The sequence below is a fragment of the Saccopteryx bilineata genome, chromosome 8 (genome assembly GCF_036850765.1).
Source record: "Saccopteryx bilineata isolate mSacBil1 chromosome 8, mSacBil1_pri_phased_curated, whole genome shotgun sequence".
NCBI lineage: Eukaryota > Metazoa > Chordata > Mammalia > Chiroptera > Emballonuridae > Saccopteryx > Saccopteryx bilineata.
The window spans coordinates 58,310,345-58,324,928 of record NC_089497.1 but is presented as its reverse complement, the minus strand read 5'-3'; the positions used below and the strand labels follow the sequence as shown (position 1 = coordinate 58,324,928).

The window sequence follows — 14,584 nt, the reverse complement described above, 5'->3', positions numbered from 1 at the left end:
TACTGAATGTCTATGTGCCTGGTTGTGTTCTAGGCACTGGGAATGCAGCCGTGAATAAATGCACAAAGCTTCCTGCCCCTGAGGAGCCTATATTTGTGTGGGGGAGACAAATAATTTAAAAAGTGGATCATCAAAGAAGGTGAAAGGATTAGCCAAATTATATATACATAATATATAGATACAGAGAACAGGGTAGCAGGTCCCAGAGGGAAAGGGGGGTGGAGGTGGGGGAGGGGTGAAATGGGAACGCAGAGACTTTACATGCTGCCTGGGGGCATGATGCCGGGGGTAGAGGGTGTCACGTTGGGTGGGACACTTGAAACTATGTCAACACAATAAATTAAAAATAAATTTCTTTTTAAAAAATGAAACACATTCTCTAGCAGATAAGGACTAGGAAGAAAAATAAAGCAGGGTAGGGGCCACAGGCGCTCCAGAGGAGATGGGTACAATTTCCCACAGCCCCGTCAGGGATGCCCGAGGAGGTGACACCTGCACAAAGATCTGCAGGAGGGGAGGGAATAAGCCGTGAGACACCTGGGGAGAGCAGTCCAGGAGGAGGGCACAGGGAGGCTGCGAGACCCCATGGGGCACACAGGGGGGCGGTGGGGCTGAGCTGATGGGCAGAGCTACAAAGAGGACTTCAGGCCCAGAGAGGCGCTGCAAGGACCTAAAGACATGGAACCAAAAGCTACGAGACTAGGACGGGAACTTACACTGCCACTGAAGGCCCTACAAGAATGATAAAATGGCCAAACAGAACGTGGTCAGTTGCCATGGGTGGCCAGTCTGCACCCCGGATTGTATCTAACTCTCAGTCTATAGGTGAAAACTGGCCAGCCGAGCAGGGAAGGGTTTACCCCGGGCTAACAGAAAGGTGGAAACTGAATTAGAGTCTGGTCAGCTGCACCTGGTATGGCCTGTCGCAGTCAGACAGAAGAAGCCTGCGCCCCTTTCCCAGGACGGCCCTTCGGAAGCAGTGAGTCATCTCTGGTGTGTAGGCTCACTTCTCTCAAGGGCTGATTTCAGGATCCCTCCACTGCCCTCTGGGTCACCCAACTCTGAAACCACGCCAGTTTGTCAGTGCCACAGGGGTGTTCTGCTTGCACAGTGGCATCACACATACATCTCCCTCCTCTAAACAACTTCGTATCTGGGGTCGCCCCCCCAATTCAGAATCCAGTAAAGTCTTCCTAATGCTTCTGGGTCTGAGGCAAACCGGGCATACCCAAAGCTACTTCAGATCTGCTCAGAAAGTGGTCATTGGTATAAGCAACACAGTATGTGAATAACTAAAATGCCATAGCCAATGACAGGCTCCACTGGCCGTGAGCAGCAGGGAGAGGTGGAAAGACTAACTGAGGAAGTACCTTTCTCTGAAGGCTGATGCTTCCTGCCCCTGCCCCGCCCCCACCCCCGCTCCAAGAGAGAGAGCTACGCAAGTATTGTTTGTTTATTACTCTTACTTCAGGCTGCATTTCTTAAAGTGAGTTCTGTGAAACAATCCTATGTTAGAATGTGAATGGGTAGTCCTCAAAAAGAAATTGTTCTGTGAATTATATTTGAGAAAGGCTGGGTTAAGCACAGTTAAACATGTTTTCACTTTGTACTTACCAGGGCTTCTGACTTATGACGTGTATGTGACCCTCTGAGAGGAGGTGTCACGAGTGACACCTAACGCCGCACATCCCTCTGTGCCAGGCCCTGTGTTTCTTCACACGTGATCTCCATTGGTTCCCATCCACCCATTTGTACATTTGTACACTCATCATTCCCATTTTCTAAACGAAGCAGCAGCGGCTCTGAGAAGTTAGGTCATTCACCCAAGGGCTCTGTTAGGAGTTAGGAGGGGACAGGCAGTACTAGATGCCATTATGACCAGAGAACTCAAAGATAGCTCAGTGACTCCTACTCCTGAGGAAGTTTCTGAGACATTTATACATACATCAGGGGTAATGGCAGGTGGGAAAGTCAAGTACCACAGTATTATTAGCTGGGGTACAACACAGAACTCTCTAGAAAATCAGGTTGGAGTCTGACCAGGCAGAGGCGCAGTGGATAGAGCATCGAACTGGGACACGGAGGACCCAGGTTCGAAACCCTGAGGTCGGTGGCTTGAGCACGGGCTCATCCAGCTTGAGTGCGGGGTCTCTGGCTTGAGCATGGGATCATAGACATGACCTCATGGTCACTGCCTTAAGCCCAAAAGTCACTGGCTTGAAGCCCAAAGTTGCTGGCTTGAGCCCAAGGTCACTGGCCTGAGCAAGGGGTCACTCGCTCTGCTGCAGCCCCCCCAGTCAAGGCATGTATGAGAAAGCAATCAATGAACAAGTAAGGAGACTAAGGAGCCACAACAAAGAATTGATGCCTCTCATCTCTCTCCCTTTCTGTCTGTCTATATCTGTCCCTGTCTCTGTCTCTGTCACACACACACAAAAAAAAAGAAGAAAGAAGAAGAGGGAGAAGGAGAGAGGGAGAGGGAGGGGGAGGGGAGGGGAGGGGAGGGGAGGGGGAGAGGGAGAGAAAACCAGAATGGACAATGCAGCTTAAGTTTCGTCTCCACAGGACCTCTCTCCTCCAGTCCAGTAAGCATGCGGGTAAAGGAGAGGACAAAATGGTTCCTCTCTCCCATGACTGGGGCCCCTTCTCCTCCACACCCCAGGTTCCGGAACATATACACATCCCTCTGCAAGAACCCTCGCATTAGATGCACATAACTGCCTCACGGATGGATAACTAAACACAGACTATAGACTAGTTTCCTAATTTGGTTTCAAACTGAACAAAGTTATGAAGTTCCATAAACCAACCTTAAAAGCCTCTGTGTTCTAGGAAACCATTATGAAAGAACAGCAGACAACATTAAAGACCTCGTACGGTGGTAAGTAAAAATACAAAAAGCACAGAACAAAGAAATCCAAAATGAATATAGCATTTACTATATTTGTCACATTTCACTTAAGAGAAGAAAAAAATAGATGGCATTTTAATGGGCTTCTATAAAAGGCTGCACACTGACCTAGCGTCTCAAAGCACGAATGACTGAATGCAGAAATGAGACTGCCTGTCTAGTGCTTTCCATTTTGGTCTTGTCCCCAGCCTGCAGGCTTTCGGCCCTGCCTCCAGTCTCTGAGGGCCCATGAACCTCGGCTAAGATGCACCGGCATATTAACTACCAGAAATCCACACCAGCCTTTCTCTCCCGGCACCACTGGGCCAAAGCAGACCCAAGACTGTCTTCTCAAGAGTTCAGTCACATGCCTCCAGCCTCAGGACAGCAAGGCCCCAGGGGCAGATGCTGAGGGTGACAGCACCCATGATGCCAGGAGATGGGCAAAGCTGCCCCCACCTCTGTCCATCCCGTTGACTTTGTCATCCTTTTCTACAATAGCTAGTGTCCACTAGGCTTCAAGGAGGTGATCCCAGAAGGAGGCGGCTCAGGCCCCAACCCCTACATTTTCAGGGACTGTACAACATTTTGGATTTGCCTAGTCTTTTTACACACACAGGTCCCCTTAGAAAACATGAGCAGGATGGGGCTGATGGTGGTGGTGACAATAATGCGCTGTGAATGTACAGATTTCAGGTACCTGAAATCCGGGAGCTGGTGAAAAGGTCTTTGGGGGTTTAGGGGAAATAAATTTTTAGCTACATTACTCCATTTCTAGCTCACAGTAACCCTGCAAGGAAGGCAGGTCAGAGATGGCAACTCTCACCTGGGGGACAAGAGATGTGATGACTTGCCCAGGATCATCCAGCAAATCTCCTTATCCTGTATCAGAAACTCTTTCCAAAAGGCAAAGTTGGTTGTCTAACATCTGAGAATAACTCCAGCCCCACACCCTCTGGTACCGTGTTGGGAGGCATGGCTTATCGTCACTACCCAAACAGCTAACAATTACTGGGCATCCTCCATGTGCCAGGCACAGTGCTAAGGGCCATTACAGGTACCATCTCGTTAACTCTCTGTGGTACGTGCTACATCATCCCTGTTTCACTAATAAGGAAACAGATCCAGAGAGGAGACCAGCTAATGCTCTACCATGTTCCAGGCACTGTTCTAAGCGTGTTATATATGTATATATACTGTACTAACTCATTTAACTCCCGTAACGGCCCATGTGATGTGCACTGTTGTTATCTCCGTTCTGTAGATGAAAGAACTGAGTATCGACAGGTTTGGTCACGTGATCAGAGAGACACAGAGCAGGTGTGATGGGGCCGCACTGAGCACAGGCAGTCCGCCTCCGGCCCTACGTTCTTAACCATGACACCGTTCAACCATCTCTAAGTAACTTCTCGTGCTCATAAATCTAGTGAGTCACAAAGATGCGCTTTGCACCCAGTTCTGTCTGACCCAGAGCCTGGACTCTGTCATCTACCTACCAACTCCCCCTATGGCCGGATTCAGACCTGCGTGGCTCGGTGCTCCTCCAGACACTGGGCCTAGAAGTCAAGGGAAGCTCAAACAAGGCCATCAGTTGACTCACACAGTAGAACGGGGCCAACCTTCTGGAATGGTGAAGCAGCTTTTCAAAATCCCTGGACTCCCACAGACCATGGTTGGTGGCAGCAGCAAGATAAAGGGATGAGGACCAAGCAGTAGACACATAACCTTTGAAAAGTGACTATCAAAAAAATAAAAATGGTGACCATCCACATTCTTTAAGTCTAGGAGGGGGAAATAAGAGTAACTTTACAGTGGAGAACTCTGACACATACTACCTCAGCCAGGTAATCAAGATCAACATCAACAGTAGTAAATCATGTACCCTTGATATGACATGATGTATCATTGATCTGATGTAATAAAAATGGCAACACGGCATGGCCAGCGTCTAGCCCAAGTCAGGAAAGTGTACAAATGTCCTCGGTGTGCACTGGATGGGAGTCAGAGAGCCTTGGTCCTGCCCCTGCTACCCTCGGCTCTGGGACTCTGATAAAGTCTCTCCCTCTCTCTGTGCCTCAATTCCCTTGTCTTGAAAATGGGATCGTGGTGAATGATCTCTTTATGAACATAAACATGAACACCCTCTATAAAGATGAGGGTTTGCAACTGATGGACATTTTGTCCCCAAATAGGCGAGAACACCCACTTCCTCATCTCAAATACCCCCTCCTCAGCCCCAACAGAACAAGTCAGCGTGACAGTCCCTACACTCCAAGGATGACCTCCCTGAGACCCCCCCAGGCACACAGAGGTGTCTAGACACCAGTTCTGCCAGCATAGCTCATGGCCAGTGACCATGGGACCCTGAGTCTGGAGATGTCACCCCCACACACACACACAGGCTGAGTCAGGAGAGGCGCCACAACTTGGCCCCGTGCCCCCTCTGTGTAGAATGTGGGCAGGACAATGTGCAAAACTTTACTCTTCAACGTGAGGGGAGGGAAACCAACAGAAACACAGGGCATCTGGAAACATGACCCCAGAATGGGCACAAACCAGAGCGAGTGGCTGCTCCAGACCCCACTGGGGCCCAAGGTATATAGATCACCTATCTCATATGGAGCTGCTTTTGTCCAACCTCATCAGGAAGTCAATCAACTGGAATTTTATAGCCCCATATACCAATGGAAACCAGGGTAAATGGTCAGGTGCCCAGGCTAGCCTCCAGAAGCCAAGCGGATATAAAGCAAGGCTAAAGCCTGTTTCTATGGTGTAATCCTGGGTTCCAGGGCCCAGGGGCAAGATTTACAGGGTCTAGGAAGGAAAGTACTATGGAGGAAAACCATTTCCTCAAGCTTTCCAGGGTTCAGACCTCATCAAAGTCTCAACAGGTAGTCGGCCTCTCTCCTCCTGACTTCCATCTGCCTGGACTCAGGGGTTTGTAAAGGTAAGCCTGCACCCATCTCCAAAGGCTCTAGGAGTACACCAGGCTCCAAAATACCTTTTTCCTCCTTCCTTCCACCTTTCCCTCAACCTCATTTATCTCTCCAACAACCATGTTATTCATGTCACTCCCTCTGGGCATTGTCTCCATTTGGTGCTCAGAGACAGCAATCAGATGGGTTTACTTCATACTAAAGTGAAAGGACTGGCAGGCAAGTGACTGGATGGCAGGATTATTTGCATTGGTTTTATAGTTTATAACCCTACAATTGTAGCTCTGAATGGAAGACTGTCTGCTCTACTATCCTAACCTCATTTCTTCTTTTTCTGAACCCACAATGTTGCTAAAAGCTGCAAGACAGCTCGTAACTGTTCCTGCTGCAGTCAGTGTAATGACTGTTCCTGCTGCAGTCAGTGTAATGACTGTCCCTGCTGCAAGACAGCTCGTAACTGTTCCTGCTGCAGTCAGTGTAATGACTGTTCCTGCTGCAGTCAGTGTAATGACTGTCCCTGCTGCAGTCAGTGTAATGACTGTCCCTGCTGCAGTCAGTGTAATGACTGTCCCTGCTGCAGTCAGTGTAATGACTGTCCCTGCTGCAGTCAGTGTAATGACTGTCCCTGCTGCAAGACAGCTCGTAACTGTTCCTGCTGCAGTCAGTGTAATGACTGTCCCTGCTGCAGTCAGTGTAATGACTGTCCCTGCTGCAGTCAGTGTAATGACTGTCCCTGCTGCAAGACAGCTCGTAACTGTTCCTGCTGCAGTCAGTGTAATGACTGTCCCTGCTGCAAAACAGCTCGTAACTGTTCCTGCTGCAGTCAGTGTAATGACTGTTCCTGCTGCAGTCAGTGTAATAACTGACCCTGCTGCAGTCAGTGTAATGACTGTCCCTGCTGCAGTCAGTGTAATGACTGTTCCTGCTGCAGTCAGTGTAATAACTGACCCTGCTGCAGTCAGTGTAATGACTGTCCCTGCTGCAGTCAGTGTAATGACTGTTCCTGCTGCAGTCAGTGTAATGACTGTCCCTGCTGCAGTCAGTGTAATGACTGTCCCTGCTGCAGTCAGTGTAATGACTGTTCCTGCTGCAGTCAGTGTAATAACTGTCCCTGCTGCAGTCAGTGTAATGACTGTCCCTGCTGCAGTCAGTGTAATGACTGTTCCTGCTGCAGTCAGTGTAATGACTGTCCCTGCTGCAGTCAGTGTAATGACTGTCCCTGCTGCAAGACAGCTCGTAACTGTTCCTGCTGCAGTCAGTGTAATGACTGTTCCTGCTGCAGTCAGTGTAATGACTGTCCCTGCTGCAAGACAGCTCGTAACTGTTCCTGCTGCAGTCAGTGTAATTACTGTCCCTGCTGCAAAACAGCTCGTAACTGTTCCTGCTGCAGTCAGTGTAATGACTGTCCCTGCTACAGTCAGTGTAATGACTGTCCCTGCTGCAGTCAGTGTAATGACTGTTCCTGCTGCAGTCAGTGTAATGACTGTCCCTGCTGCAGTCAGTGTAATGACTGTCCCTGCTGCAGTCAGTGTAATGACTGTTCCTGCTGCAGTCAGTGTAATGACTGTTCCTGCTGCAGTCAGTGTAATGACTGTCCCTGCTGCAGTCAGTGTAATGACTGTTCCTGCTGCAGTCAGTGTAATGACTGTTCCTGCTGCAGTCAGTGTAATGACTGTAGCCCTGGGCCCCCACGGAATGAGGGAGGCTGTGTCAAAGCTGGAGACGCCTGCCAGCTCTCAGTGGATACTACAGCTCCCCTTCTGCACGTGTTCATGCTTGGTACACATAAGCATGTGTACACACACATACATACATGCACACTCTGCCTCAGCTGCTGCTTGATGCCAGGGAGTCTCTCACAGCCTGTCCGCAATGTCCAGCTCAGCACACTCAAAAAAGATATGCAGCTGGACCCTAACAACTCCCCTGAGATCCATGTCCCATCTCAGACACATCAGCTCGCCTAAAGCATAGACCTTGTGAGGTTCCCCCCGTCAAAAATGCCACAAAGGTCTTGTCTCCTGTGTCCTGGGCGGGCCAGCCCTCAGCCTGGCATCCAAGCTTACACAGCACATCCAACCTCCCTTGACCATCTTCTCTCTCACTACTTCCCAACATGTGCCCTGCTCCGTCTGTCAAAAGAAGGGGTATGCTAATTCCCAAATGAACACAATTCTTCCCAGCTGTCAAAGTTTCCTACCTGTTTCCACACACATTGAAACTTTACCCACCCAAAGCCCTAGTACCACCTCTTCCATGAAGTCCTCTTTCTTCTTGCCAAATATCTATGACTCATCCTCTTCTGAAACCCTCAGCATTGGGTAGATCACCCTTAAGCCTTCTTGACATTCTGCCTAACTGCTGGGCCATACCACCTACCCCACCACGAGTCCATAAAGGAGCAACCTGACAAACATCTCTGAGACACCCAGAGTGGCCAGCACCATGTCATGCAAACACCAGAGCCCGGCAGAGGATATGTATAGGGGTCCTCAGGATACAACACAATTCAGTTCCTACGACAGTGACATAACCTGAATTTTGGTGTAAGTCGAAACACACCCTAGCTAGCCTATCACAAATGGAACACTTGTGCTTTAGCAGTCCACTGTGGCGTAGGTAAGTGTACTGGAGGACGCCAGCTCCCTCCCTCGTATGCTATGTTACTGCACATTTTTCCGCCGTGCACAGCAAAACTAGTTCACCCACATAGTCCCACGTAGTCCGTAAGTACGATGCTAATGGCAAAAGCTGAAACACTCACGTCTCAATTTTTTTAAGTTTTTATGGGAGTGAGCGTCGTAAACTCGTAACATTGTATGTTGAGGCTGTTGTACCCGAGGACCCCTGTGTTGGCAAAGGGTTGACCACAGGACAGGAGCCTTACGTGGAAAGTCTCCCAGGGCCTCTGGGGAGTTTTACACACTGCCAGGTGTCCAGGCCCCTGCCCTCCCTGCCAGGGAAACCCCATCACAATCACACACCAAGCATTGTGGCTCAGAGGCCTTGATAAGGGCTGCTTTTATGGCCCATGTCAGTCATCCAGAGACAACGGCTCCTAGGAGCTGTGGACACAGGAGAGAGTGGCTGCAGTCCCTGAAGAGCTGCTATTCACTCCCTCCAGCTCCAGTTGGCCAAAAATGTTTTTCTTTGATTGCATAAGATATTTTCAATGACAAACCTAATACCACCGACAGGAGATAAAAGCCTTGCGGGTGTGAGTGAGGGGGTGAGAGTGGCCACATGTCCATGAAGGACACATGGACAGGCAAGTGTGTGCCAAAAGACCAGCCAGCCACATGGGACCCTTCCAACCAGCAACCGAAAGAAAAACAAGCTCTGCCCAAAAGCGGAGCCAGCGTGTTTTGCCTGCAGGGCCCCTTCGTTTCCCACTCTGCAGACGGGGTCTGGGTGGCGCTACCCGAGGGGATGGTTTGGGCAAAACACCTGGGGTTAACTGGCCCTCAGCCAGCCCAGCCAGCCCCCTCCAAAGGGCTGCAGCGAGGGGCCAAGGAGGAGGAGAGAGGAGCTAGGTTTTGTAAGCTTCAAGGCACTGTGAGGGTGTGAGAGGCTGGGCATTTGGGTCTGGCCATCAGAATAAGCCTGGGCCAAGGCATCAGAAACCCACACAGGAGGCCCAGCTTACCCTAAAACTCAGAGAAATGGCCTGACCTCAGCTCCTCCCTTCCTCTCCTGTCAAGTGGGGATGGCAACTGTCTTCATGTTCATCCTGTGTGGCTGCCTGAGTTCTCTCCAGGAGGTCGAACACCCGTGTGCTCAGAGACAGTACAGACCCTCCCTCGTGCAGGCTGACCATGGTGTGGCAGCAGGGGACCTGACGCAGGCTGGCTTTGTGTCACCTCTGGCCCAGCAATTCCACTCATGGGGAGTTACAAGGAAATAATCCCAATTAGAAAATATAATCTTTACACATGTGGATATTCATCACAGTATAATGTATGATCATAGAAAAAATAGAACACATCTGGGTAGCCAAGAACAGAGAAATGATAACGTGAGTCCAATGCCACCATTCGAAACCTGCTCAAATGACTATGGTTACGTAGAAAATGGTGATGAGTCACACTAACTGAAAATGTCATGAGATACAGCTTCACTTGTACACTTCCATTTTTTTTATTTAAATGAAGGTTTAATTTTATATTTGGATATGTTACACTCAGAATGCTTTCAATATACACTATAACTCCTACTTTGCCTAGGTTATTAAAAAGCTACACGTTGGGAAAACATGAGATAATCAAGAATAGTGATGATGTTTATGTAGAAGTAAAGAGATAATGTTTTTCTACTTTAATGTAGTTTTCAGATATTCTCTTATGAATAAGTGTTGCTTCGAAGACAGAAAAAGAAGTAACCATAACTTAAAGATGGTTCAAGTGCAGAACAGTGATTCTTATACTACGGGGGGTGTAGGGAAGGAGGAGCTTGGATACAGAGAAAGGACCCGGATTCTGAGGCAAACACCAGATGGGACCTCCTAAGATATAACTCAGGGGAGCTCAGCTTCCTTGACTCAGCCTTCCTGGGTGGCACCCAGAGCTCCATTCTCATTTCCTGGGAGAAAAAGAATGCCGTGAAACAAAACAACCAAAATAGCCCCAATTACACAAGAACAAATTCATCAACAAAGCCCAAAACAATTTCTATGATTTAAAATAATGAATACCAAAAAGGCAGCAATAAAGAGCCCTGACGAAATCAAGACGGCACTAACAGTGCCTGGAATCAAAGCGCCCTCCGGAGCACTGCAGGGTTCCCAGAGGGGCCGCCCAGGGGCCTCGCACGTGGCCCAGCGCAGTGCAGCAGCCAGACTGCTTGGCGGAACACCCCCGACTCTGCGGGGTGCCAGGACTGCTCATTTCACTTTATGAATACCGGGTTTTAGTAGCTCCGAATAACTCTCTGCTCAGGAAGCAGACTTTGGGCAGATGTAGAAATGAATCTCTGGCAGCACACTGTTGTTCATCTGAAGAATCCGAGGAAAGACTGCGGTTTGGGTCTGCCCGCTGCACATCTCACTCGGCTCCTTCCCCACCTCCCGCCACAGGCCCCGTGGAGGCAGGGACCGCGCTTGGAGGGACACCAATGATCTGATCTGCAGCATGCACAGCAAAGCTCTGGTCAAAGCCTTGTCTCCTGGGCATGGCCAGGCAGCCCAACAGGGAAGTCAGAGGGGCAGAGGGATTCCCTAACTCATCATCTGCACTTCACAGCGTACTGCCTGGCTCTCCCTAGCACTGTGAGGCAGAAATATCTTCTCGCCCTGACAGTCCACAAGAAGGATTGTCTATTTCCCCTCCCTCTGGTGCCCCAAAACATAACCTGGTCTAGTCTAGCACCTGGTGGGCAGAGACCTAGCAGCTGGCAAGGGAAGGAGGGAAAGGAAGGCCAGGCACGCCCCCCCCAGATTCCTGCTAATTTCTGTCCACTCTTCGGTCACAGCATTTCAGTCAGAGCCAATCATGCATGTGAAACAACAGGACTGGTCAAGCCCCAAAGGCCCATCTAGTCGGCACTCTTAAATTCGTTTAACCACGGAACTCGGACTAAATAGAACCCTATTCCAAAGTCTGATCTACCCAGTGATCAAGATAGACTGCTAGGGACCTGGCCGGCTGGCTTAGTGGTAGAGCGTCAGCACAGTGTGTGGATGTCCGAGGTTCGATTCCCAGTCAGAGCACACAGGAGAAGTGACCATCTGCTTCTCCACCCCTCCCTCTTCACTCTCTTTCTTCCCCTCCCATGGCCATGGCTCAAGTGAGCTGGCCTCAGGTGCTGAAGATGGCTCTGTGGCCTCCGCCTCAGGTGCTAAAAAGTGGCTCAGCTGCTGAGCAATGGAGTAATGGCCCCAGATGGGCAGAGCATCATCCCCTAGTGGGCTTGCCAGGTGGATCCCATTCTGGGCACACGAGGAAGTATCTTTCTGCCTCCCCTCCTATCACTAAAAAATTAAAAAAAAAAAAAAAAGACTGCTAGGAGTGCAGTGTGGGCAGGAGAGGCAGGATAAGGTAGAACCACTCTTCCCTTGGCTCCCCAAACTACAGAACCCCAAAGGGGATTCCTGTGACCCTGAACTCTTCAATCAAAACAGCCCACCAGATCAGCCTCACCATTTACAGATGAGGAGACCGAGGCCTACAAAGACAAACTGGCTCAGACATGCAAATACTGAGCCTCAGAGCAAGAACCAGCACCTACATCTGTCTTGCCCTCCTAGAAACCAGGAGAGCAGGAAGCACACCTCCCTCCAGTCTGAGCATCTACACCAGGCCTGCCGAGAGAGAGAGAGAGAGAGAGAGAGAGAGAGAGAGAGCGCCCTATGGCCCACCTGGGGGTGGAGGTAACTGCTATTTGAAGAAGTAGGCCTCCACGTCAGACAGATCGGCCACTTAAATGGCTCTATAACCCTGGGCCAGTCACTCAAGTCCTCAGTCTCTCTCTTCCCCCGGGTCCTTTTGGTGAGCTCGTCTCCTCTCTCCTCAGACCTTGCCCCATGAAGCTCCCTGAGCCCTTGTCTTACAGCTAAGAGAACATTCCAGGGCCTTCGTAGTGCAGGAACTTGCTTTGTGAGGACAAAGTCTAGATTCTCCTCTGGTATGACAACCTGTCAAAGAAGCCGAGCTCCAGCCTCCAGCTCCTGAACTCCCTGGCTTACCAGACCCTTCAAGTACCGGTGCTCTGGACACCCTCACATCTGGCTGCTGGGCTGGAGCAGCGGGCCTCCACCAGATGTCCCGGCTGTTCCCCAGGCAGTCGGTCTGTCTGGTCTGGGCACTGCTGGGAACTCAGCCAGTCACAGCCAGGGAGCTGCTACCCCAAGACCCCCAAACTTCTCCCCTCTCCCCTAAAAGGCTCATGTCATGGTTCACCATGGTCAGAAACTGGGCAATATCCAGGACTCCAAAATCAATCAAGGACCATCTGGAGAAGAATCCAGAAGCCTGGGACACCCCTTCGAGTGAGGCTACCACAGACTTCTAGTCCGAGGATGAGTGAACGTGCTAGCACTTCCACACGAGGCTGACCCATCACCCAACAGACAATCGTGTCTCTTCTGTCCTGGAGGGACCAAATCCCAGAAAACCTTTTAATTGGACATTAGAGTTTAAAGAAAAAAGTGCTACTCGCCCTGGCTGGTTGGCTCAGTGGTAGAGCATCAGCCTGTCATGCAGGAGTCCCAGGTTCGATTCCCGGCCAGGACACACAGGAGAAGCGCCCATCTGCTTCTCCACCCCTCCCCCTCTCCTTCCTCTCAGTATCTCTCTTTCCCTCCCACAGCCAAGGCTCCATTGAAGCAAAGTTGGCCCGGGCACTGAGGATGGCTCCATGGCCTCTGCCTCAGGTGCTAGAATGGCTCTGGATGCAACAGAGCAACACCCCAGAGGGGCAGAGCATTGCCCCCTGGTGGGCATGCCGGGTGGATCCCGGTCGGGCGCATGCGGGAGTCTGTCTGACTGCCTCCCCGTTTCCAACTTCAGAAAAATACAAAAAAAGAAAAAAGTACTACTCAGTTGTAAATTGCATCTCTCACATTTAGATTTGATATTTTAAAGTCAGGCAAGTACAGATTCAAACTAGAAGGAACAGGATCACTGATTTGGATGGAGAGTCACGAGTTCTACCTGCCATTTATCAGATGAGCAAACTGAGTCCCAGAGGCAGGGTGTGTGCAAGGTGCAGAGTCAGGGCCAGAGCCCAAATGCCCTGAGTCCACGGACACCACACTGCACCACTCATACTATGGGAGCTATGCAACCGAGGGCCCTGCCCTCGCCTCTCAGGGCAGGAAGGTGCTACGCAAAGGGCGTTGCTGGCCCCTTGCCCTCTCTGTGTTCTAGGGGAGCCCTCTGATACAGGGCATCAGCAGTATTAGAGCCAGGGAAACAGAGGCAAACATCAGATACCGGAGGCCGGCAGTCCAGGTTACCTTTGGGCATGATCTGGTGCATGGCCACCGAGAGGAAGAAGATGGAGTCGCTGTAGTAGGTCCCGGAGCCAGCGCTGAAGAGCTTCTGCATAGCCTGCACGATGGGAAAGAGCTTGTCCGTCAGCACAGCAACATCATGGAAAACGACCTGCAGCAGGCAAGAGGAAACCACAGCAGTGAGCAAGCCGGCTCTGGACACCCAGCACACACATCCAGACAGTGTGGCTCCCCAAGCTCACCAGCAAGTGAGAGCTCAGGGAACTGAAACAATGTGGACTATGGGGACGGGGCCATCCGGTGTGAAGGGCGTGCAGGTACGTGGAGGGCGTAGTGGAAGAGGAGTGGGAACAAGGAGGGGAATGGGAGCAGTCCCCAGACTGCTTTCGGCTCTGAACTTCCACCTGGGCCGTCGTGAAGGTGGCTTCGTGCCTAGTGACTGGAAACCATGTGAAACTGTCAGGTCCTAAAATCAGAACCCTCAGCACACCTGAGTGACTGGCCTGGCCCCAGCATCACCACTCCTGGTGGCTGCCACATGTTCCAAAGGCCAGTCAGCTGTGCCACCTCCTTGTCCAAAGTGTGAACAGTGAGAGGGTCCCTGGAAAACGGGGCTGGGAAAATGCCTAGTGCCACAGGAAATGCATCCATCAACCCTACCAGCATTCACGAGTGTCCCAGACACTTTGGAGATGCTGTGAGAGGTATAAGGAATAACCACTGAACATGTAGAGTCTAGAGATGTCTCCACTGTTCAGCCCAGCTCTGCAGTTTATTCTCTCATACACACACTGACCCCATGACAACCTG

At 50.6% G+C, this 14,584-nt stretch overlaps 1 protein-coding gene and 1 non-coding gene across 2 annotated transcripts in view; one reads left to right on the top strand and one right to left on the bottom strand.

Annotated features, from left to right (window-relative positions):
* Positions 1 to 14,584, bottom strand: part of XXYLT1 (xyloside xylosyltransferase 1) — a 206,788-nt gene that overhangs the window by 159,538 nt on the left and 32,666 nt on the right. Inside the window, exon 2 of the mRNA XM_066241343.1 lies at positions 13,778 to 13,925. Coding sequence (XP_066097440.1) covers positions 13,778 to 13,925 — 148 coding nt within the window. The remainder of the gene's footprint in view (positions 1 to 13,777; positions 13,926 to 14,584) is intronic.
* On the top strand, positions 12,977 to 13,052 carry TRNAD-GUC (transfer RNA aspartic acid (anticodon GUC)). The gene has a single exon. It is a non-coding gene; the product is annotated as a tRNA-Asp (tRNA).